Source organism: Bos indicus x Bos taurus, chromosome 4 (genome assembly GCF_003369695.1).
Source record: "Bos indicus x Bos taurus breed Angus x Brahman F1 hybrid chromosome 4, Bos_hybrid_MaternalHap_v2.0, whole genome shotgun sequence".
Classification (NCBI taxonomy): Eukaryota; Metazoa; Chordata; class Mammalia; order Artiodactyla; family Bovidae; genus Bos; species Bos indicus x Bos taurus.
The window spans coordinates 54,988,314-55,014,199 of NC_040079.1; the positions used below are offsets into that span (position 1 = coordinate 54,988,314).

The 25,886-nt window shown below is 40.5% G+C and overlaps 1 protein-coding gene across 6 annotated transcripts in view; it reads right to left on the bottom strand.

Moving 5' to 3' along the window:
- Positions 1 to 2,980: 2,980 nt before the first annotated feature.
- The window catches only part of PDE1C (phosphodiesterase 1C), a 536,801-nt gene continuing 513,895 nt past the window's right edge, over positions 2,981 to 25,886 (bottom strand). For 3 of the 6 annotated variants that reach the window (XM_027539481.1, XM_027539484.1, XM_027539485.1), the window contains 2 exons: positions 22,787 to 22,855; positions 2,981 to 3,816 (listed from right to left, as the gene is read on the bottom strand). In XM_027539481.1, coding sequence (XP_027395282.1) covers positions 3,647 to 3,816; positions 22,787 to 22,855 — 239 coding nt within the window. In that variant the 3' untranslated portion in view covers positions 2,981 to 3,646. Of the gene's footprint in view, positions 3,817 to 13,424; positions 15,578 to 22,786; positions 22,856 to 25,886 lie in introns of those variants that run through there. The other 3 variants (XM_027539483.1, XM_027539482.1, XM_027539487.1) reach the window with 3 other exon arrangements.

A 25,886-nucleotide genomic window follows, 5' to 3' on the forward strand; every position in this document is an offset into this window, starting at 1 on the left:
TTGCTTCTTCTGTGTCATCATCTTCAACCTCCCAGTAAAGTCTGCTCTATACAGCGGACTTTTGTGGGTAGAACTTGGGAAGAATAAAGACAGTGAATGAGGGAAGTGAAGTGGGGTGAGTAGGAACAGAATGAAGAGCAGTGAGAGCAGGAAGTAAAATGCAGGGAGATTGGTCAGGGCTTCAGAGGAGGTGGGGTATGGGAGTAGAGGTGACCGTAACAGAGAAAAGACAGAGGCCCTTGAACTCCAAGGTGCAGGAACACACAGGAGGGCAGTACCAAGGGCGGGGATGTTGGGTTTCCAACTGAATGTGGAAACATGTACCAAAGAATCAAGAGCACTGTGAGGCAGAAGCTGATGCCTATGGGAATACCTTGGTGGGTAACACATAGTTAAATGATTAACTTCACTGAAATGGAAGAATGTTAGCAACCTATTTGGTCATAGAACTGAAAGGGACATTAATCTTAAACTCAAAAACTTTACTTCTTTTACTGCATTCCACTCTTTCTCCTAGAAGTAATAGCTCATATTTATTGAGTCCTTACTATACCCTCAGCCTTATGTTATGCTGAGGCAGATACTATCATTCTTGCTTTATAGCTAAGGAAACTTAAGTTCAGCAAGAATATAAACATGGTAAAGATTACAGAGCAAACAAAAGACAGGACTGAGATTTAATTACAGATTTTTTTTAACCCCAAAGTCTCAGTTCTTAATGACAAGCCATAGAGTTTAGTCTGATGATATAAATTGAGTTGCTAGATAACACAGATGGTTACCTATGGACTAGCTGCTATTATTACTCATATTCTCAGTGATTTATTGGCTTTCTAGTGTAGGGAGAAGGAGGGTTCTTTTTTTTTCTTTCAAACTATCACCTATACCATCAGGAAGAAAGATGAAAGGGTAAGTTAGACTATTCATTTTGACAAGATATTCAGGACTGAATAGTGCCATGCATAAGGGAAATCTAGCTCTTTTCAAATGAATCCCAAAATCTGCAGAAGAAAAAGATGACTCACAAGAAAGTTCTTTAAAAGTATCTTTTTATTTGCTAAAAGAATATAATCTGGCATATCTATACAATCCATCATGCAAAAAATATGGTAGGCATTTCATAAGCAATGCAGAATTTCAATATCTGTACATTTGCTCAAATAAAAGATAAACAAAGGCTCAAAAGTGACAGCTTGGGATTAAAGAATACAGAAGGAGCCAACTTTCTTTCCCAGGATCATGACTTCCAATGCCAAGAAGCACACAGTTTCAGTACTGCGACTGAAGGTACTGACAGACAGGTGAGGACCATCATGTGTGGGCTGATCCACTGGAGGCCACCACCTCATGGTCAGTTTCACTGTGTCCGACTGGCTCTGGGCAGCAAGCACTAATGTATCTGTATACAAACAAGTGGGCTTTCCAGGTGGCTCAGCAGTAAAGAATCTGCCTGCCAATGCAGAAGATGCTGGTTCCATCCTTGGGTTGGGAAGATCCCCTGGAGAAGGAAATGGCAACCCACTCCAGTATTCTTGCCTAGAAAATCCCACAGACAGAGGAGCCTGATAGGCTACAGTCCATGGGTCACAAAAGAGTCAGACATGACTTAGCAACTAAACAACAATACAGGTAGGAATTATCTATTGAGTTAACCTAATTCAGGTGGATGAGACTCTACCAGCCTCAGGAAGTGTCCTTTTGCTCAGGCACCAAGCAAGGAGCTAAGAATTACAATTGCTTCCTTAAGGAAGTTACAGTGGTTTTCCTTTCTGTATACTAATTAAATTTCCCCAAAATACTATCACAAAGCACATTGTAAATAAATTGCTCAATAGCATGATGGGCACTAAACTCTGGTGCTAACTCAACCTGCAAAGCTGTGGTTTATTGGAAATAAACGTGGAGAAAGAGAGGAGAAGACGACAAGCCCTTTACAATCAGATCCCAAAGGCTGTGGCTCAGGGCACAGATCTCCCTTTGAGAGGCATCCCAGAGAGTTTTCCTGGCTGTGAGATGCTCATAGCAACCTCTGCTGTGCAATTATGACTCTCCAGGCTCAGCAATAGCAATCTGAACCCAGTAATCCCTAATCTTCATCCCAAAAGGAAAGAGTGGGAGTTGTGAAGCCCACTTTCTAAGTAAGCAAACAGAGGCTTTTCAAGGTTATGCCATATAGACAGGGCCTGCAACTAGCCATATTCAGGACAGGCTTGGAGGTCAGACCTGCCCGACAATAAACCTGAAGTTTTCCACTGCACCAGACTATTTCCAAAGGGATCAAAAGCTATTTCTGACCTTGAAACCCTCCTTACCATTTATGTGAATTTAGTCTCAAAGTAAAAACTAGGGAAACTTACGGAAGGGCTAAAAAATGCCACTATGAAGAAAGGTAAGTTACAGACTTCTATGCTACCCATAGCTGTGAGACTTAGATATGTGGTCTATTGGGAAGATGACCAGAAATTTTACTTAAAGATACTTCTAACCTTATGGAGAAAAATCAGGAAATAAGGAATTCAAATTAGGGTCAGCATTTTATATTCTCCTGAAGGAGGACCATGAGACTAAACAGCCATCTCCTGGGTGAATGTTACAGCAGGAGACTCGGAGGCACGGGCATCCCATTGACTCCTGGCATTGTCTACTGTGAGTGAAGACGAAGGACTGGAGGAAAGCCAAAATGCTGCTGCTGCTGCTGCTAAGTCATTCAGTTGTGTCCGACTCTGTGCAACCCCATAGACGGTAGCCCACCAGGCTCTGCTGTCCCTGGGATTCTCTAGGCAAGAACACTGGAGTGGGTTGCCATTTCCTTCTCCAATGAGCCAAAATGCATCTCCTCCCAACTCTCCAGTCCTGACAGTGAGGCAATTGGGCATAAGGCTTACAATGAGAAACAAAATAAATACTTGGGAATTCCCTGGCAGGCCAGTGGTTAGGACTCCACACTTCTACTACCAAGGATCTGGGTTCAATCCCCAATCAGGGAACTAAGACCCTACAACCCGTGCAGCAAAAAAGGAAAGAATGAAGACAAGGGTCTTTATTTTTCACTTGGACCTGCTTTGTGAAGCCTAAGTTCAGAAGTACCTATGAATACAACTCATCAGTCCTTTCCCTTTAAAATTGCTTCATTCAGAAGTACAACTTTTAGTTGGAATGCATTTACTTTGAAAATTCAGTTTGTTGATTAATTTTAAATATTTGTATTGAAAATCAGAAATGATGTTTTAAACAGTGCATTTCTTAAAAACAATAATTATTATTAAACTGATATTTTCATTGAGGCAAGTTAATTTCCAGGGATGAAAAAAGTGTCAGTGGGAGGAATTTCATTTTTTCTGAACAGGTTGCATCCTTTTAACTTTGGTCCAATTTAGACTTTGAAAGATCTATACCGATAAAAGCCACAGGAGACAACTCTTACTGGTTTGCTGCTAGAGGCTGCCCAAATCCTGTGACTGATGGATCTATAACAGAATAGCAAAGGGGAAATTCACATACAGTCTTCACCATGCCTTGGTGGAGTCAACAACGATAGTGCCAGCCTCAAAGGCCTCCAAAGTTCCTGAAGGCATAATTGGCTGTGGCTGGTGAGTGGGCAGAGGCAGCTGAGCAGGCCTCTCCTTCACTCCCTCTTCCCCTTGACCTATTTTCTGTTCCAGTTATGTGAGATGTTCTGAATCTTCTTCATTTTGATCCTCTGATCCAGCATCTTGTACCTTGCAGGATGCTCATCAGGTTTCTTCGGGACCGAAGGTGCATAGGAGCTAGAGGCATAAGCGGGGCGTTTAAAGTGACGCAGAGGAGGCTTGATGACTGGAGCCATGCAAAGGAAGACAGACAGCGGTTAGCCTCGCCAGTGACACAGTGCCTGAATCCTGTGGGCAACTTCCTGGCCCCTAAACGCGTTTGTTTTCTTTAAAAGCAGGAAACAAACAGGGTTGAACTCTCACTAGAAACCTTATTGCAAATACACGAATAAGCACATTCTTACCTTGGCCATTCACTTAAAATAAATAAAGACAATTTCCTAGAGATAGACAGTGATGACGCTAGAATACAAAGATTCTGTGACAATGAATGGATGAATTTAAGGAAGAGAGAGCAGTGGTATCACTTTGGGAAAGAGTACAGTAAACACAGGTGAGCACGGCCGTGTTGTTAATCAGCACTTACCACTGTATGTAAGCTTCTATGGTTGCAAAGCAGCATGCAATCCTGGAGTGCTAATAAGAAGCACATCACCACTGAGAAAATATTCACAAAGTCCCTGTATAAAGGTCTAGTAACCAAAATATAGAAAGAACTTCTTTTTTTAATTTATTTTTATTTTTTAATTTTTTAATTATTATTATTATTTTTTTTTTTACTTTACTTCTTAAACTCAACAAAAGGAAACAAAAAACCCAGTTTAAAAATAAGGGCCTCCCTGGTGGCTCAGTGGTAAAGAATATGCCTGCTTATGCAGGAGACTTGGGCTCGATCACTGATCCAGGAAGATGCCTCATGTCGCAGAGCAACAAAGCCCATACTCCACAACTATTGAGCCCGCGCTCTAGAACCTGGGAGCCGCAACTACTGAAGTCCAAGTGCCCTGGAGTCCATGCTCCACAGCAAAAGAAGCGACCGCAACGCGAAGCTCACGCACCACAAGAGAGCAGCCCCTGCCTTCCACAGCTAGAGAAAAGCCCACACAGTGACAAAAACTGGCACAGCCAAAGATAACACGTATTTTTAACAGTAAATAAATATAAGCAAAAATCTGAACAGACTCCTTGCCAAAGAAGATATACACACAGCCAAAAAGCACGGACAAAGATGCTCAACAATTTTTGCCATTCAGGAATTGCAAATTAAAATAACAATGATATATATACACTACATATCTATTAGGATGTAGTACTGTTGAATGAAAAAAAGCATAGATACATCTAATCTCACAAAAACATATAAATGTGTGCATAGGAAAATCTGGGAGAATGTACATATAAACCATAACAGTGATTATCTCTGAATAGTATAAACATGGAAATTTTATTTCTTTTTGGTTGTATACATTTTCTATTTTTTCTATGATGATCAAGTTTCAGTGTTCACATTACTAAACTTTTTTTAAAAGAAACATACTACTTGTAAACGGAAACATACTATTAAAAATCTCTTCAATAGAATCAAGTATCAGAGCTATTGAATAAAATCATACACAACAGAAAGTCGGGAAAACTGAGTTTACTCTGAGCTTTAGACCTAGACCTTTCAGAGTACTCATCGCTGAGTATACTTTTCATAGCCTAGAGATTAGTATTCATTCATCAACTTCTTAGAGCACTTTCTGTGTGTCTTGAACAAAAGAGGCAGAAACCTCTGCCCTCGTTGGGCTTTCATTCCAGTGACCCCCTCTGGAACCTGTGACTTGTTTACAGAAGGAAGTGTTCAGTCATAATAAGTGATGATATTACTACAAGCTGCATACTACCCACACCAACTTTGCCTTTAGCATCTAGACTAACACATACTTAAGATCTTCAGCAAATGGGCCTGTAGTGCCATAATAATGTATATACAGAATAGATGATTTTAAAAAGATCTCTGAAAGTTCATTCTGTTTCTTGAGGTAAACAAGAGATCGCAGCATAAAACACTCTATGAACAGATATAAAAAGAGTCCTGTTACCCTGGAGAATGGAAAAGAAACAGGTGAGGGCCTTGAATTAAAAGCTGATTGTCCCACACGTCTGGGCTAGCTGATTTACTGCTCTTTAAGTCACAACCCCTCTCCATATTCATTCTATTTTCACTACTCAGCATGAACCCAGCCAAAGTATTATTGGATTTCCCACTTCTCAGCATGAAGAAACATTTACCGTTTGCTAGAATTCTGATTGTCAGAACAGAAACTCTCCTTGCCACTGGAGCTGCTGCAAATAGTCAAACCCGCTGATAGAGATCGGCTCCCCACAGAGACTGTGGAAATACTCATGCCTGCTGTCACCCCCACTCAAAATGTGGGAAAAAAGAAGAATTCATAAGTGCTGTTTGTACACACTGATTGCCTTCCCCCTCTACAGGGGAATGTGATGATGACAGGGCAAAACAGCAGCACCTGGGATGAGCAAACCATTTTGATTCTAATGAGGGCCTTTCTTCTGGGGTGATGCTGTGGCCACTTAAGGACTCGTCATCTTTTGGCTATTCCTGAGCTATTTCTGGAAGTGGGGGTCGGTCCTTTCCCTTTCAATGACTGGATGCCTCCCACAGTTGAACCCAAGCAGTAGTGTTACAATCTTCCCCCACTCACCCACCCCAAAACTCTCCCCACTCAGGCAGAGAAGAACCAAATTGGGAACAGAACCCCCTTCCCTTCATATGCTTGATTATCAGCAATTTGGACCTTTTCCCTCTTGGGGACACAAAGTCTGCTGTTGTCTCCTAGAGCAATTTTCTTGGAGAAAATTACCTCATTAGCTAATGCAGATTTGACAAAGGCAAATATCTGCAGTGAACTTGGGAAAGTCATTCTCTATATTACTGAATACTTTCAAGTGTGCTTGGGAAAAGAAAGGTTCCAGACAAAAACTGATACATCACCCTTTATTTGACAATTACACACAATGTTTGTTTTTCATAGAAGTGATGCTCTTTTAGGAGTTTTAGTCCTCATTTGTTTAAATCTTCTTTTTTCATAAACGCAAAGGTGTTTTCATTCTCATTCATTTTTTTTCATTCCTCCCAAAGTGTCTATGACTTTCACCCTTTCCCCTCCCAGCATCAACCTTTTATTCTGTCTGTCTCTAAGACCATTTTGCTCAGTAGCTACCTCCCCCCACTGCCCCCCTTAGGAAACTAACGCAGAGAATTCTTCAGAAAATAGATAGAGATTTATTCATATATTGAATTAATATAGCTGTTGGTTGGATTCAGATGTTGAAATATGAACGAAGTTTTTTGAATTGCTTGTCTGTACTGATTCCCAAGTACCCTTCAATCAAGTTGTAAATGTGGTCAGCGTTGCTGGGGGAGCAAGGTGTTCCTCAGTCAAAGGAACTGGGTTAAACTAGTATGTTCATGGCAGGACTTCTCCGAGACCTAACTGAAGGTGACATGGATTGTGAATCCCTAAGAACACCCAATGGCATGTGGTTTTCTCGATTTCATTAGGCTAAGGAGCCCCCTTTATCAGGAGCATGCCACTCTTTCACAAAGACTGGGTTGTTAATTCATCATTCCTGTTGCTATCATATCATGTATTCTATTAATTCAGTATGCCCTGTTGTCTGCACAGAGAGCAGGCAGAAAGAATGGTGGCTAGTACTCATCTAATCTAGGTGCAGCCTAATTTCTGTGGTTAAATCAAAATCTGTATTAGAGCTCAACTCTGTGTTTTTGGTCCCGTACAACTGCAGTGTCATCTTTTGGAACCACTGCATTGGTAGCAGCAGCAACTTCGAGAATTTCTGAAACCTTGCTGCAGAGCACTGCCTCCAAAGACAGCAACTTGGTTCATTTTTAGCTTCTGAAAAATTCTAATATTGGTACCTTTTAAAAAAAGAAAACAGAAGTGTTGAGCATGTGTTTTCTTCTCTTTCAAAGATAATGCCATTACATGATCTTGAAAAAACCTGGACACATTTTGTAATTTCATTTATACACACCACATACACTAAAACTAACAAAGTACAAAATAATCTTTTATTGCCTCTTAAATGCTATTTTACATGGAGAACAAAATCCAATTGCCACACATTCCTTTTCTGAAATCCATGTCTATTGGTATCTATCTGAAATTTGATGCAAAGTCCTTATAAAAATGCACAAAAATCATCCATGAGTTTTGAATTGCCGGGGATTGACATGTTAAAATTCATTCTATGGAGGATGGAATGATGTAAGAACTGAGTCTGTGATTTTTATTTCAGGATCTCTGATGATAAAATTATATATCTGACATACATCATATACTAGGCATGATGCAAAGAATTTAATATGAACCAGCCTTTAATCTTCACTACAGTCCAGAGGGAGGTACTATTATCACCTCCTTTTTGAGTGAGGAAACTGAGGTGTAAAGAGCTTAAGAAAAAGTTTACACACGCATGTTAGAAGTCTTGATTCTGGGTTCACAGCCAAGTGGTCTGAACTCAGACCTCCAATATTTAAAATAACCTGAGACCTAAGTTCAGGGTGAGTTTTAATGACTACCGTAATAAATTAAAACATATCCGAGTATGTATCTGTGATACATAGGATTCCTGAGCACCCTTATTAGTAACCATAATCATATTTCCCCCAAAGCAAAAGCAAATCACACCCCATTAATACAATTTGTGTGGTAACGGCTCAGGAAGGAATTGCATAAAGGTCATGGCTAAAAATCTCTTAAATAATAGTTGCTTTTGTCTCTTCCCTCAGCTATGCAGGGTTGGGAGGCTAACAGCTATTCCAGAAGTCTGAGCATGGGAGACAAGCTTTCAAGTTAGGGGAGCCCCACAGTCTTGAATGAAAATTTTAACTTGGTGGTTCTCACCCCTCAACTGCATACGACAACCACCTGGGGAGCTTTTAAAAATCTTGAGTATATATGGAAGCAACCTAAATGTACCTCAACAGAGGAATGGATAAAGAATATGTGGTACATATATACAATGGAATATTACTTAGCCATAAAAAGAAATGAAACTGGGTCATTTGTGGAGACGTGGATGGACCTAGAGAGTGGCATGCAGAGTAGAGTAAGTCAGAAAGAGAAAAACAAACATCACATATTAACACATATATGTGGAATCTAGAAAAATGGTATAGATAATCTTATTTGCAAAACAGAAACAGAGATACAGATGTAGAGATAAATGTATGTGTATCAAAGGGGAAGAAGGGAAGGGAGGAATTGGGAGATTGGGATTGATACATATATACAATTGATTTGTTGTTGTTTAGTCACTCAGTTGTGTCTGACTCTTTTGCAACCCCCATGGACTATAGGCCACCAGGGCCCTCTTTCCATGTTAAGAATACTGGAGTGGGTTGCCATTTCCTCCTCCAAGGAGGCTTCCTGACCCAAGGATTGAATCCATGTCTCCTGCATAGATTGGCAGATTCTTTACTGCTGAGCCACCAGGGAGACCAAGGTCCATCTAGTCAAAGCTATGGTTTTTCCAGTAGTCATGTATGGATGTGAGAGTTGGACTATAAAGAAAGCTGAGTGCCAAAGAACTGATGTTTTTGAACTGCGGTGCTGGAGAAGACTCTTGACAGTCCCTTAGACTGCAAGGAAATCAAATCAGTTAATCCTAAAGGAAATCAGTCTTGAGTGTTCCTTGAAAGGACTGATGCTGAAGCTGAAACTCCAATACTTTGGCCACGTGATGCGAAGAACTAACTCATTGGAAAAGACCCCTATGCTGGGAAAGATTGAAGGCGGGAGGAAAAGGGGCCAACAGAGGATGAGATGGTTGGATGGCATCACCGACCTGATGGATATGAGTTTGAGCAAGTTCCAGGAGTTGGTGATAGACAAGGAAGCCTGGTGTGCTGCAGTCCACGGGGTCGTAAAGAGTCAGACATGACTGAGCAACTGAAGTGAACTGAATGAGAACATACTGTGTAGCACCGGGCACTCTACTTAACACACTGTGGTGACCTGAATGGGAAGGAAATCCAAAAGGGAGGGGATACATGTATGGGTATGGCTGATTCATTTTGCTGTACAGTAGACTAGTGCAACATTGTAAAGAAACTATACTCTGATAAAAATTAATTTGAAAAAGTCCTGGGTACCCCAGACCCACAAAAGCAGAATCTACTGGGGCTGGGTGTTAGGCTGAGGCCTCAGGAGTTAGCTCTTCAGAAAATTTCATGGTGCAGGAGTTTGCAAACTGTTTTAGTCTCACCAATCTTCCCCTCCCGCATCTTCACAAAGCAAACAACACCAACAATATTTTGGACATTGCAAGTGTTCTGTAAACCGTAAACAGCTGGCTAGGGCTCTTGCTATAGTCTGATCACAACAAACTGCCTGTTTGGGAAGGAATCCTTTTTGCAGCATTTAAAGCTACTTGTGTGAAATTACACAAATTTTATTAGAGCACAAGACTTATGATACATTCTGAAGAAAACAATGGTACAACAGAAATGGCAGCAATCAATGATGAAACAGATACACATGCATACTTTCCTGGTTCTTTTGACTCAAGTTTCTTCACAATAACTTTGCACAAATATTGTATTAGTGGTTTATCTCCAGGATATATGTTCTTAGATACCTAAAGAGTGAGCAGTAATTGTCACAACTGCCATAAAATTTGCATTTCTAAGTATAAAGTATTTGGTGAACACTGAGATACAGGGGATACCTAAAAGCCTTGCCATGTATTCTACACTGGTAAGGTTCTCTCTAGTATGGATGATCTGATGGATCGTGAGATGTGATCCCAATTGTGATCAAAATTGTGCTTTTTTTTTTTTCTCTCCTACTGGCATAGGTTTTTCTTCCTGTTGGGTCTATCATGAAGAAAAAGCTCTGAGAAATGAAAAAATAAAAAGGTTCTTTTTGTTGGGAAAAACAACTTTGATGTTATCACTTGAGAACTGTGAGGAAGTCCACATGTAGAAGAGCCAACATTCAGAGTCAGCAATCTTTTCTAAACACATTGAAAACTTGGAAAAGCAAAGAGTAAGACCAAAGAGTATGTTCCTGGGGTCTGACTAAGGGATGAGAGTAACAGTGGGAGATTTGATGTAGAGAGACCTGGTTTTAAAGCCTCCTTTATCTCCCCCAGCTATTTGATTTGGGGCAAACACTTCCCCTCTGGAAGCCTCCCTTTTCCCCTATGAATAACAACATTATACACCGAACAGGGCTCCTTGGAAGGACTCAGCAAGATGTGGCACGTGAAGGATTATCACGGTGTCTGGCACAAAAGAAGGCCTTCAGTGAAGGGCAACTTTTATCATTATTATTATTATTATTATAGTGACAGTGACTGAATCTGAGGGAACTGCTGGTGCGTAAGGGGAGACTAAACCCAGAGCGAACGGAGCTCCTAAAGGACTCTGGGCCGGGCACTGCCATCCGTGATCTCAGGCTGGTGGAAAGGGGCTGCTCACTCCTCCTGTCCTTCCCAGAGAATCAGCCTGATATCAGTCCTGGCTCCAGATTTGTCTTCCCTCTGGACTCTTTCTAGCTTCCTTTCAGGACATCTTGTCAGAGCATCTACATTCCAAACCTGACTCATGCCAGATTCTGATCGAGGCAACCACACTGGCTTGCCTGGTATGAATTAACTGCATTCTGAAGATGAGCTCGTGGGAACACATACAATTAGCCAAAAGCCTCCTCTCACTGCTAACATCAGCTCCATGGAGCGCAGAATCAAGGTGGGTTCATCCCAATTCCAGAGGCAGAAACACATCTTTTAAAACTAGTGGTGTGGCTGAATTGGTTTTCATAGCTGGTCTTTTCCTTAAAGGGAAGGTGGAAGATGTTCATTTGTTTCACCAGAGCAGGAGATTTGGTCCTCGTTCAATACTTAGGCTTCCCAGCAGACAGTTTTGAAAATGAAAGTTCACTTTTTGTGAAGCTGGGGCTTTGCTGTTTAAGGAGCCCGGTAGCATGGCCTGTCTTCTGCACCTTTCAGTGTCCTTACATCCCTTCTCTCATTTGTGGTCACCCTCCCCCATCCTTGGAAGGAGGGTCAGATTCCGTTCTGTCTCTGCCCCCATATGACTGGGATGTATAATTTCAGTTTTCCATTATAAAAATACAGAGACAGTAACAGTCACTGCAGAGGCCAGGGTGAGAATGACAAGAAACCAACACGTGAGAGACAGCCAACACAGCACAGACACAGAGTAGGTGCTCACCCAGCATCAGCTTCCATCCTTTTCCTCAGAGGAAGATCCTACGTTTCAGGAATTATCTGGAAGGTTTGCACTTGTCAGGAAAACTCAGTAACAGCATACTCCCCTGGTTAGAGTAATTCCTTTGTCTCCTCAAGACATGAAAGCAGTAATATGAAGGCCAGGCTCAGGATGTCCTTTCTTTTTGTAGAAATACACTCTTAGAACATGAACCCAACCGGAAAATTACTCTTAAACCATGCACATTAAATGTAGTGTTGTCTAAGGTGAGGGTCTATTCCTAAACTCTTCAAAGTGTAGTTTATATTAAAATTAGAATAATTAAACCCTACATCTATGTCAGAAAAGACTCTGGCTCTCCAAGGACTTTTCCTCAAGAAAATGAGAATACTAACTACTATTTCTATATCTGAAACTCACAAAGCCAGGAGCACAGGAGATAGGAAGCCTGCTGTCGGAGAAGCTAGTCAGAAAAAGCCCAGTTGACACTGCCTGAACCAAACAACCGAACCTGCATTTTTAGATCCTCTGAGAAACACGTGAAATACACAGAGGAAAGATAAACCATCTAGTTGTGTTGCCCTTCATCCAACCTGAAGCTGTTTGCTTCCTCCCACAGTTCTCAACCCTGGATGCCCATCAGATCACCTGGAGAGCTTCAGATTAACCGATTCCTAAGCCCAGCCGCCAAGAGTCTCAGAAGTAATCTGCTGTGCTAAGGTGAAGCCCATGCATCAGTATGTTTGTGATACCCAGTGATTCTAACTCATAGCCAGATTGAGAAACACTTGTCTCAGGGACTTTTATTTTGAGAATAAGTCAGCTTGTACTTAAGTTTTGAGGGCTGCTTGGGGTGGCTAATGGGGGCTTCCCTGATAGCTCAATTGGTAAAGAATCCGCCTGCAATATGGGAGACCTGGGTTAGATTCCTGGGTTGGGAAGATCCCCTGGAGAAGGGAAAGGCTACCCACTCCAGGAATTCTGGCCTGGAGAATTCCATGGACTGTATAGTTCATGGGATCGCAAAGAGTCGGACACAACTGAGTGACTTTCCCTTTGGCAGTTAACGGGGTCTGGTCATCACATATAAGAGTGGCCAACCCTTGCCCATATGCTAAAATCTGTCACAAGAATCGAACCCATGAAGATCTACTTTGGGGAGAGGTAATGCAGTATTTGTGAGAGAGGCATGGATTTGGGGTGTCACAGAACTGGGCTAAGCTATTACCAGCTGTGAGATCCTAAGGAGATAATCTGTTTTGGGATTCAGGATTTTTGTTTTCTAGAAAATGGGGGAAATGGTAACTTCTTGGCATGGTTGCAGGGAGACTTTAAAGCAGCTATAACTTAGATAATGTATGTAGGGTACCTTGCAACCTCACAGAGTGCCAGTATGTCCTAGGTGCTTGGTATGTGGCTACCATTATTACATAGCACAGGAGATGAAAGGTCACCATTGGGAGCCTTTAAGTGGTGGCTTCCCTGGTGGATTTCTTATTACAGTATAGAAAAGTCATGTAATTCCCTGCACAAATGGATTTTACTACTTGAAAAACCTCAGCACACAATGAAGAGATTAACTTAATAAATTTATTTGTGAACATTTGGCAGAGAATACACCACTGTGATTCACAAAAGGCTAATTATCCAAAATGGGCATTTGTGGAAAAAAAAGAAATATATATATATATATATATTTTTTTTTTTTTTTCCCCATTCAGCTACCTGAGGGAAACACTTTGCTGAAACCTAGTGCCATTTTAAGCAAAGCAGAAACATCCAGCCCATGTTCTAAACTATTTATACGATGTACAAATAAAGAGGTTCATTCAATGGTTTTGGGCAATGCCCAACCATAAGTGTAGAATCCTGGAGCTCCCAGATTCGAAGTGTGGCCTAGATACTCAACCAGGATGGAAGAAGCTTCAGTCTGGAACACTAATCTTGGAATTAGGAAAATGACAGCAAATGACTCTTGAGTCTTAAGACTCTGCATTTATTTTGCTAAGCCATGATAATTCTGAGTCACGTTCACTGGAAGTCATTCTTGGACCACTGTCTCCCTGGTCTTTGGGATTCCTCTTCTTATGCTTCATTCCATAGATCACTGATCCTCGCTTAAATTTCATGAAGATGAGATAGGGTGTTATACACATTTGCATCCCCAGAACATAACCCCAGTACTGCTAACAGTTGGTGCTGAAAAATATTTAATGATTGAAGAAACTATTTGGCATCACACTCACTAACCTTCATAAAGCTCCCATTTACTACAGAAGTGGTGAATCACTTAAAACACACACCCGCTGGCAAAGCTGAGTAAAATCTAGACAGCCTAATATTTATCCTTTGCATCAGCAATGCCTTGATACCTAGATTTGCTGCCCACGTTTGCTCAAAGAAGAATGTCAGCAAGTTCCTTTCCTTTGAAAGTTCAAGTTTGGATCTGAGCGCTTTTGCTTTACACCAATGCTACAATCTCAGTGCATTTCTACAGGTCTTCCCACAGTCTGGAGAGCCCGAGGCACAATTTTCAAGCCCCTCTGACAGCTAGGTGAAAGAGGGGAAGCAATCAGGAAAGGCTGGAAAATAAGATCTTTCCTTATTCCAACAATTGCTAGCTATTAAATGCCCTGCAACTTCGTGATTTAATGATTAATGGTTTAATTTAATAAAAATAATATTTAAATTAATAAAAAAGAATAAGAAAGTCCTCCTTCAAGGAGACGATCATTTTTAATTGAGTTCTTTGTTTTCATTTTATTTGCCCTGGAGAGCACGAAGCACTTGAGGCATGCTCTTTCAAAGGAAAGAAATATTTAGGAAGTTAAATATTTCTAAGTTTTTTGCTTGATTTTTTTTTTCATTAGCTTGTGTATTTTTCTACGTGTGCATCTGAAGATGGGGAGTATAAGGCTAAATCTCTGTCCTTTGCTCACACCAACAATGACCTCTGTCAGAAGAAGCCTGACATTTCTTTAGGGTTCTAGAGCTCTGAAATGCTAAATCACCACATAACAAATATGCTTTGCTCTACTCCATAGTAAGAATGGCAACTGGTTTCCCTTAAATGGAGCTCAAGGTAAAAGGCAATTGCAAAGAGACCACTTGGGGGAATCTTCACTTAAAGTTAAGACAATGCAGAGGGATTTCATAGACAGAGCACTCGGTGGGCTACTGTCCATGGGGCTGCAAAGATTCAGACATGACTGAGTGACTAACATTTTCATTTTTCAGGGCCCCTTCACACCCCAAAATTGTGCTTGAAATGGGTACATACATAACTGATCTAATCCCAGGCAGAATATAGGTATGAAAGAAAGACCATTCCAATGTGGACTGACATCAGCTTTTACCCCTGAAAGTGAAACTCTGCTAACTTTGGGCAAGCTGTTTATCTGAGTACGCCTCAGTTTACTAATTTGTGAAATGGACATAATAGTATCTTCCTTAGAGGTTGTTGTGAGGATTAAATGGGATAATATGTGTGAGGAACCTACCACTGTCCCTGATATTTGATAGATGTGCAATACGTATCAAAGTATTTATTGTTAAAAACCTGTATTAAGTAAGATAAAGTTCATCACTCAATAACTTACAATACACATAATAGTTTGTTTTTTTAAAAAACCACATAAGCTTCCTAAAATGTCTTCAGACCTCAAGGCTGGTCAGTTCTCTTCTGAAGAATCCTCTGGCTGGACATTTTATCCGTAGTCCCCTAGAACAGGACACATAACAATGTCATTGCAAGCCAGTTGGCATCTCAACACACAAACTCTTTCTACATCAGGCAACAGAGATTAGAAGCAGAGCCACATCTATTGTCAACACTACCGTGCAAGCCAGCAGCTGCATACACAGGAGCAATCGGCTATCTGCATCCCTGGATGATTATGGTACTGTACCTGTCCATCTAAGGATCACTTCAGGAAAGTGATGTGACCGAGGCTCCCGGGGGCATCTGCTTAGAAGCCAATGACTAGACTCCATCCTTAGCAGTCATGACTGGAAGTGAAGCTCTGGGCCACTCCTCCAGTGAGAGCCAACATTTGCTCAGCTCTCCATCACTTATGGCCCACCCATGGGGCTTGACGGGGTTCATAAACCTCATGGGGTACAGTTGAAGTTGGCACTAGAAAAACTTGGCTGCAGGTGCTATTCCTTTACCAAAGAAGAGTCATTTTGCTATAGATGTGCAAGGAATCCAGGTGATGTCCCCAGAGCAGTTTCCTGGTGCTGGCATTTCAGGAGGAAGCTTTCTTAATTTCAGCAACCACACAAGCAGTTCTTTAATGAAGTGGCACCTGGTGGCTTCAGGATTGAAGCACGTGACCGACAAAACTGTCTTGGAAGACAGTCACAGATTTTTCACTTAAGAAATTCTTTAATATACACTATTTGAGCATATAGAAAAGTAGGATTAATAATAAAATGAACACTTATGTACTCTCTAAATACAGTTTAATAAAATCTTAACATCTTGCATGCTGCTGCTAAGTCGTTTCAGTCGTGTCCAACTCTATGCGACCCCATAGACGGCAGCCCACGAGGCTCCCCTGTCCCTGGGATTCTCCAGGCAAGAATACTGGAGTGGGTTGCCATTTCCTTCTCCAATGCATGAAAGTGAAAAGTGAAAGTGAAGTTGCTCAGTCATGCCTGACTCTTAGCGACCCCATGGACTGCAGCCTACCAGGCTCCTCTGCCCATGGGATTTTCCAGGTGAGAGTACTGGAGTGGGGTGCCATTGCCTTCTCCGAACATCTTGAATATTTGTTCAAATATTTGTTTAAAGAGATTAAATAAAAAGGTGGAGTTAAATAACTAATATACCTTTCCATGGGGGCTTCCTTGGTGGCTCAGATGGTAAGGAGTCCACCTACAATGCAGAAGATCCGGGTTCGATCCCTGGGTCAGGAAGATCCCCTGGAGAAGGGAATGGTAACCTATTCCTGTATTCTTGCCTGGATAATTCAATGGACGGAGAAGCCTGGCAGGCTACAGTCCTTTGGGACAGGATTGAGCAACTAACACTTTCACATACCCTTCCATGATGTTTCTCTCCCCTTTCTCAGAAAACTTATCCAGAATTTGATTTTTATTATTCCAGTGCCTATAGTCATTTAGTGATTGCATTTATATGCATCCACAAAATATCTAATTTTTTTGCTAGTTTTAAAAGATAATGTAAATTGTATTAGATGGTATAAATCTTATTGGAACTTCTTTTTCTTGCCCATCATTATGTTGAGCCTTGTTTGTCATAGCAAAAAATGGAAAACCACCATCAAAAGAAAAATGATTAAATATTCTGTGGCATATTTGTAAAACAGAATGTTGCACAGATGTTAAAATGGACGTTTTTCGAAGAACTAGCCTTATATTTCGCATGGAATTTCTTTTGCCACACATCAGCAAACTTTCTTGGAGTTTTTCTTTAAAATATGCCTCTTAAAGCAGGATAGGGCTTGATTTTGTTTTCTGTATTTTAGTATCAGAGTTTAAGCCATTTGAAATTATTGTTATTAGTGATATTTTAAATTAATTTTTACTGGAGCATAGTTGTTTTACAATGTTGTGTTAGTTTCTGCTGTGCAGAAAAATGAATCTGTCATATATATACGCATATCCACTCCTTTTTGGATTTCCTATCCATTTAGGTCACCACAGAGAATTGAGTAGAGTTCCCTGTGCTATACAGCAGGTTCTCACTAGTTATGGATTTTATACATGGTAGTGTATATATGTCCCAGTCTCCTAATTCAGCCCTCCCCTCCTCCCCCCTTGGTATCCATGCATTTTTTTCTCTACTTCTGCTTTGCAAATAAGTTCACTCATATTGTTTTTCTAGATTTTACATATAAGTGATAGTAAACGGTATCTGTTTTTCTCTTTCTGATTTACTTCACTCCGTACTACAATCTCTAGGTCCATCCATGTCTCTGCAAATGGCACAGTTTCATTCCTTTTTGTAACTAATATTCCAATATATATATGTACCACATCTTCTTTATCCATTCCTCTGTTAATGGACAGTTACTGATATTTTTGGACTTGATTCCACTATCTAATTTTGTTTTGGTTTTGGACTTGATTCTACTATCTAGTTTTAAAATCATTCTTTATTCCTTGCTTCTTTTATTTTCTCTTCTGCCTTCTATTGGAGAAGGCAATGGCACCCCACTCCAGCACTCTTGCCTGGAGAATCCCATGGACGGAGGAGCCTGGTGGGCTACAGTCCATGGGGTCGTATTAAGTAGATACATTTTCTATGTTCCCTTTCTTTGGTGTTTATTTGCTGATTTAGATGCTGTAAGTTATACTTCTATTATTTTATTGATGATCCTTTGTGGATCATCAAAAAAGTTATACAATTACATGCTCTGTCCAAGGACAGATTAGATCTTAGCATTCTGTAACTCCCTCTTAAGTAACTCCTCTATCTTCTACCACTTCTGTTCCCTATTTTAACACCAAAAATGGACATTATGTTTATGGTGACTAGTTACATATACAACTTGCTTTATTTACTTGTATGTTCACCATTAATTCCTGTCTCTTACACTTTGCTTTTGGATTTACTTTTCTTCTTGAAGAATATCTCTTAATACTTCTTTAGTGAGGTCTGTGAGTGGTAAATTATGCCATTGTATACCTAAAATGTTTTTACATTGCCTTCATTCATAACTAATAATTTAGTTATTATATAATGCTTGATTTCCCCAAGCATATCAAAGATATATATCTTCATTGTCTTCTGGCATCTACTGTTGCTGTCAGCTGGTTGCAATTTTATTATAGGTAACCTGCTTACAGCTCCCCTGAACATAACCAGCTTCTCACAGCATTTAAGATTTTCTCACACTTGACATAATTTGGAACAATCTCACACAATGCATTTAGGTATGGATTTGGTTTTACCTATGTATGGCAAGTGAGGTGCATTTCTTGTCTAAGAATTTGAGCCTTTAGAGCTGTTTACCCATATTTGATGCTCTTTCATTTTTAAAACTGAGATAAAATTCACATACCATATAATTCATCATTTTAAGTATACAGTTCAGTGCTTTACATTATGTTCACAAGGTTTTGCAATCATCACCAATACTTAATTATAAAACATTTTGCTGCTGCTGCTGCTAAGTCGCTTCAGTCATGTTCGACTCTGTGCAACCCCATAGACGGCAGCCTACCAGGCTCCTCCGTCCCTGGGATTCTCCAGGCAAGAACACTGGAGTGGGTTTTTTATTCACCAATTAAAAAATCCCATGCCCATGAGAATTCACTCTCCATTATTCTCTCTGCCAGCCTCTAGCAACCACTGGACTTCCCTGGTAGCTCAGACGGTAAAGAATCAGCCTGCAAACAGGGAGACCTGAGTTCAGTCCCTGGGTTGGGAAGATCCCCTGGAGAAGGGAACAGCTACCCACTCCAGTATTCTTGCCTGGAGAGTTCCATAGACAGAGGAGCCTGGTGGGCTACAGTCCATACGGTTGCAAAGAGTTGGACATGACTGAGCGACTAACACACACACAGCAACCACTAGTCTATGTTCTGTCTCTATCGATTTGTCTATTCTTCCCATGTCACATAAATGGAATCTTACAGTATGTGGCCATTTGTGTCTTCTTTGTATTTCAAAAAAATGGAATCGTACCTTTCACTTAGCAAGTTGTTTTCAAGGTTCATCCAAGATGTAAAATGTATCAACACTTTCTTCCTTTAGCATGTCAAATAATAATTTATTGTATGGATATACCACATTTTGTTAACATATTCATCAGTCAGTGGACATTTAAGTTGTCTCCACTCTTTGGCTATTATGAGTAACATTACTATGAATATTTGTGGACAAGTTTCTGTATGAACATATGTTTTCAGTTCTCTTAGGAACATACTTAGGAGAGAAACTCTTGGGTCTTATGGTTATTCTAAGACTAACATTTTAAGGAATTGTCACCCTAGTTCCCCAAATAGTTGAGTCGCACCATTTTGCATTCCTGGCAGCAATGTATGATGGTACTTTCACCACGTCATTGTCAACAAGTGTTATTATCCAACTTTTAAACTCTTGCCCTTCTAGGGCAGGTGAAGTGGTATCTCATTGTGGTTTTGATTTGCATTTCTGTAGTGACTGATAATGTTGAGTATCTTTTCACATTCCATTTGTATATCTTGTTTGGAGAAATGTTTCTTCAACTCTTTTGCCCAGTTTTAATTATCCTGTTTATCTTTTTACTGTTGCATTGTAAGAATTCTTTACATATTCTGGATACTAAATCCTTATCAGATATATGGTTTACAAATATTTTCTTTCATTCAGTATATTTTCTTGATAATGTAATGTTTTTAATTTTAATGAAGTTGTATTATCAATTATTCTTTGATTGCTTACATTTTAAGAATCGTATCTAAGAAACCATTGCCTAACTCAAGTTTATAAAGATGTCTTCTTCTAAGAGTTTTATGGTTCAAGCTCTTTTTTAAAATTATGATTCCATCTCTACAATGTGTTTAGCATAAAGTCCTCAGGACTATGTTCCAACATTAATTCTCTTTCCAACTGTATTTTACCTTCAGTTTATTCTATTAACTGTGTTTATTTTTAAAAATGTGAATGCCTTCATGTTTATTTGCTTCGTTAAATCTCATATTTTAGATTGCTTCTTTTGCATATCTCTGTTCTTATTTGGTTTCAACACAATTTTACTTTATTGTTTTTAAAGATTTTTATTCCTCCACTTGGCTCTTTGAGTATCCTAAAACATGATATTTTAAGTTGCTTGACAGCCTGTACCAAGAGCTTGTAAAGATATATTTGCATTGTGGGAGGTAACACATGACGTTGGTGAGACTGGAAGGAGAAACAGTGGGCTGATCATTGTTAAAAGTGAGGTAGAGGGTATCTGCTAAAGAAACCATGAACTCTGAGCCCAACACCCAAATTGGGACCACTTTAGATTGCCAAACTAAAGCCAAAGACAAGGTGCCTGAGCCTCTGACTCAGAGGTCTCAGAAACCCAGCAGGCCCGCAATAGGTCCCCATTCAACAGATGGGAACCAGGTCAGCTCTGCCTGTTCTCACAGGGGTCCAGGATGACATTAGAGATCCCACCTGACCCAGGAATATTACGATTTTACAAAGAAGAACAAACACCATCACCACACGCTGAAGTTGTTGGGGTTAGAGCTGTTTGCCTCCTAATTACTATAATTCTCACAGCACAATAACCACAAATAGGGACATGATGAAATGGACTTCCAGAGACTACAGAGCAGGGTCTATTCAATACTAATACTCAATACTAAAAAGCAGTCAGTATAGTCGTATAGCTGTACGTTAGTTTAGTTTATATCAATCCAAACACCAAGATGAGCCTTCTTTAGGGGACGGTTGCTTTCTATCTATTCATGAATTAAACTGGATAATGCTCACTCATACAACAGTGCACCCAGCCTCCTAAGCATTAATGAGCACACAATATATGCTTGTCGTCTGAGTGGGCACTGGGACATAAAGGAATAAGGCTGTCCTCACCCTTGAAAAAGCCACCGATTAATGGTTAAAGGACTAATAAGCAAATCATTATAAATCAGCACTAAGTCTACCTAGATGATTTGGAGAGACTGCAAAAAGAAATTAGCCAGGGAAGAAAAGCCTAAAGAGTGTTACAGGCAGAGTGACAAAGGCAAGAAAGTTCAAGGGCTACTCAGTGGACACTGAGTTTCAGTTGTTGGACGGGGTTGCGGACATGGCAGAGGTTGAAAAAGCAAACAGATATAGATTATACTTAATCTAAGCTGCCACCGATTGTAAAGTGAACTATTATTTCATGTACAACCAAGAAAAAGTGCTGCTAATTCAATTGTAACGTGCCAAAGATTGCAAAAGATTCCTATTTCCGAAGAGCTAAAATGCAAGGTACTTTCCTTCTACGAATGGATGAAGTACAGCAATTCCCAAAGAAGCAACATAAAAGATACATTAATATTAGAAAACAGTTTTTTAAAAGATGAAATAATGCAAACACAATATGGATATAATTTTTCTTATCAAATTAATGAAGTACTAATGTTAGTATTAGCAAGAGCACATTGAAAGGTCAAATACTGCTAAAAGTACAAAATAATACTACCTTTCTGGAAGTCATATTGACAATAATGGGTCAAGAACCTAAATACATACATACTCTTTGAGTCAGTAATTCTACATACAGGAATCTGCCCTAAATCCGTACTTGCCGATTCAGAAGATTTATATATCAGAATGTAAAGTTATTAATGATAAAAAAGCAAGTTATATAAATGCCAGATTATTGATGAATACAGTTGGTCCTTTTATCTACAGATGAGCAACCTGCAGATACAGAGGGTTAACTGTAGGTGACTTGAGCATCCATGGATCCTGACATCTGAGTGGGGTCCTGGACCCAATTACCCATGGATACAGTATACAAATAAATTATAGTATCATCATATGAAATGTTAGTCAACCACTTAAATATTTTAAAAATATTTAATAACCTGGGAGAAAGCTTATGATATAATGGTGAACTTTAAAAGGGAGGAAATAAAGCTGAGATTTGAACCCAGGTCTGTCTCTCTCACCAAAGGTTCACACTCCTCCCCTAGCACCATCTGCCTCTCAAAGAAACACTTGTACAGCATGTCCAGATGAACATTAAGGAAGATCACAATTCTGCTCTTTCCATCTGTGAGCAGGAGATTGTAGACCAACTATGAATATGATGTCCATTTTTGGAAGAGCATTACAATGAGGATGACAGAGATAAAGACCTCTGCTAACACAGGGTCGACTGGATACACAAGGGGCCAGATTGTCCCCTTATCAACTGCTAAACTCATGAAGAAACAGTTCTTTCTGATGACTGTGATTACCTAAGATTATGACACAATGCCGTTTACCCACCTGGCAAGGTAAGGCGACTCGTGGAGCTAGTGCTTGGGGCAGGTGAGCCCTGAGAATGCTTCTTTGTGCCTATAAAGAGGAAAAAGAGGATAAGAAAGAATAGGATTGTGGACAGACTTTTCAGACCAGTAAATGCTCATCTGTAACTTTATCAAATGATCTAAAAGTTTGGGTCTGAAAACAACATTTAGAAGAAGGTTGAGTGAGGTTATGGGAACAGGGCATATTCCATGATCCAGAAAAGCCAGGAGCACAGCGTTTATCTTTGTGCTTCTGATGGATCTCATTCTCCAGATTGGTCTGTTAAGGACCAACACACCTCTGAGCAGGCATGCACTTTAGGATTATCAGGAGAGCATTCTAAACGTGCAGCTGCCTGAGCGCCACCCCCAGAGATTCTGTGTTCACTGTACTGAGCCGGAGCTCCAGCATCCAGATTTTTAAAGCCTAGCCCAGGTGATGCTAATGTGCATCCAGAGTGGAGAACTGTTGCTATGAAAAGGAAAGTTTTGGATTTAGAAGTAAGGAGTCAGGGGTTTGTCTCTGCTTTGTCCCTCTAGCCTTTACTCCCTATTGGATCTCCAGCAACAGACTTGACTTCTCTGAAGCCTCTTAAGAGCTGTGAAGATGAAGGCTTCATTTGCAAAACGAGGGAAATAACAACTAATCAAAGTGTCCTGGTGAGAAACAAAGGCTAGAGGTGTGTGTGAGTGCTCAGGAATTATGGGAGACCACGCAAATTGAGGTTAGTGGGATCTATGGGTCCCCACAGCTGGTGACAATGTCCCCATTGTGAAAGGGATTAACAGAGGTTCATGTTAACAGCTCAGTGGGCCTTAAGGGAATCAAAAGACAGAGTCCTGGGTGGGGAGCAGGAAGGAGAGAGCAAAACAAATAGAAGGATGAATTATTCTTCAAAAGAATATTTGCATGTGTGTGTGCATTTTTGTGTGTGTATATATATATAAAACTATATATACACGTACATACACATATATATTATTTTATACATAAAGATACGCACACAAAACTCACATACACATTTATACCTAAATACATACATATTTTATCCATAAATGCAAATATTATTTGATTTTTCATTCCTTTACTTGGCCTTCCAGAAGGGGGCAAAGATGCCTGGAGGCCAGAATCCAGCATCATGGCATATACCTGGAGTCTGAGCTGGCAGAAATGCAGACAGAATTCTTAGGCAGAGGAGAGTCATGATTCAATGTCAAGGTATTTCTTTAACAAGTTTCCTGAACCTATGCAAACTTTCCATAAAGTCTACTTTCCATGCACAGGCCTGGTGTGAGTGGAGGTTGTGTTAGTTTGAGTGAATACAGTCATGGGTAAAGATAACTAGAGAACATACTGACTAATCTTGAAATCAGGGGAAGCAGGAACGTGGGGACAGGGTGAGGAGTAAGATTTCACTACCCTAGGATGCCTGGTAAGATGTGAAGATGTACATGAGGGATGGTGTTTGAGATTGTTTCATTTTAGTCTTAAAGAACAGGGTACTACCCTTGACATTCCATGTTACAGTTAATTATTATGATTATGATCAGCAGCAGTAGTAGTGTTAACAGTGTTAGTAGTGATAATAGTAAAAATAGAAAACACAACATTAATCCAAACACTTCAGACCCACAAAAGCTGTTAATTTGCATGAGGTGAGAGACGTGACATCCGGCAGAACTTTAGGTCTTCATTTTTCAGGTTTCATAGATGCCCTGATGTCAGAGTTGGGTGATTTTTTATAAATACGGCTGCTAGGGTCCTTCCTTTCTTGAACTCATTGAAAGGAAACCTCAAGAGAATGGAGCCACTTGTTTGCAGGCCAACAGGTTCTCCAGGTGAGTCTAATGATCATCCATCAAATGGGGTGCTCAAACACGTGAGGTAAATAGATTTACCCAAAGTGGTATGTGGGGTCCAGGGTAGGGCAGCCTCACTGCACAACTCCAGGCAGCACCACTCACACTGTAGCCTATGTGACGAATGGCGGAACAGCCCTGATCAAGGGCGCTACTGGAATGCAGATCCACAGCCATTCCTGACCCACCAGGAACAACCTGTGTCCCACTGGACCCGCCTCCACCGTGGGGAAGCCAATGACTCAAAGTGTTTAGACCTCTACTCACAGGATGCTTTACTTGTCTCACTATCCCTGTCAGATAGGGTTTCTCAACAGATGCACAGGGATATTTAGTTATGTCACTCTTCATCGTGAAGGCTGTCCTGTGCAGAGCAGTATGTTTAGGAGAATCCCCAGCTTCTATCGCTGAGTGTGAGCAGCACCTCCCCATTGTAATAATCAAAAACATCCTCCAGAACCTGACAAATGTCCTCTAGGAACAAAACTGCCCTCAGTGAAGAACCACTGCTTTAGGAGGGGAGGCAGGGTTTAGGGTTTTTTACTCAGAGCTGTGATTCACAATTTGGCCACTTGGTCATTAATAGCGGTCACTGACACATATCAGGCAGCCACCATGTGCCAGGCACCGTATTAGTTATGGACAAGTAAATGTACATTAGTTGTAGTTGTCTTTACTGACACTAATTCTCTGATGATAAAATGATTCCTCATTTATGGAGTTTTGGAAACAAAGCCTGTGCAAGTAATTTGCACAAAGTTACTGAATGTTGAGGGACAAAATTTAAGCCAAGATCCTTCAGAGTTGAAACGGAGAAAACTTCTCTCCATGTCTCTTGCTATTTCTTAAAAAATCCATTACCCAGGTTTCCTTCAAGTGCTGAATTCCTAAATTTGCCTACATGTGGAGAAGGCAATGGCACCCCACTCCAGTACTCTTGCCTGGAAAATCCCATGGATGGAGGAGCCTGGTGGGCTGCAGTCCATGGGGTCGCTAGGAGTTGGACACGACTGAGCGACTTCACTTTCACTTTTCACTTTCATGCATTGGAGAAGGAAATGGCAACCCACTCCAGTGTTCTTGCCTGGAGAATCCCAGGGACAGGGGGGCCTGGTGGCTGCCGTCTATGGGGTCACACAGAGTCGGACACAACTGAAGCGAATTAGCAGTAGCAAGAACAACCTGGGATCATTATTTTAACAAAAAAGAGAAACAAAACC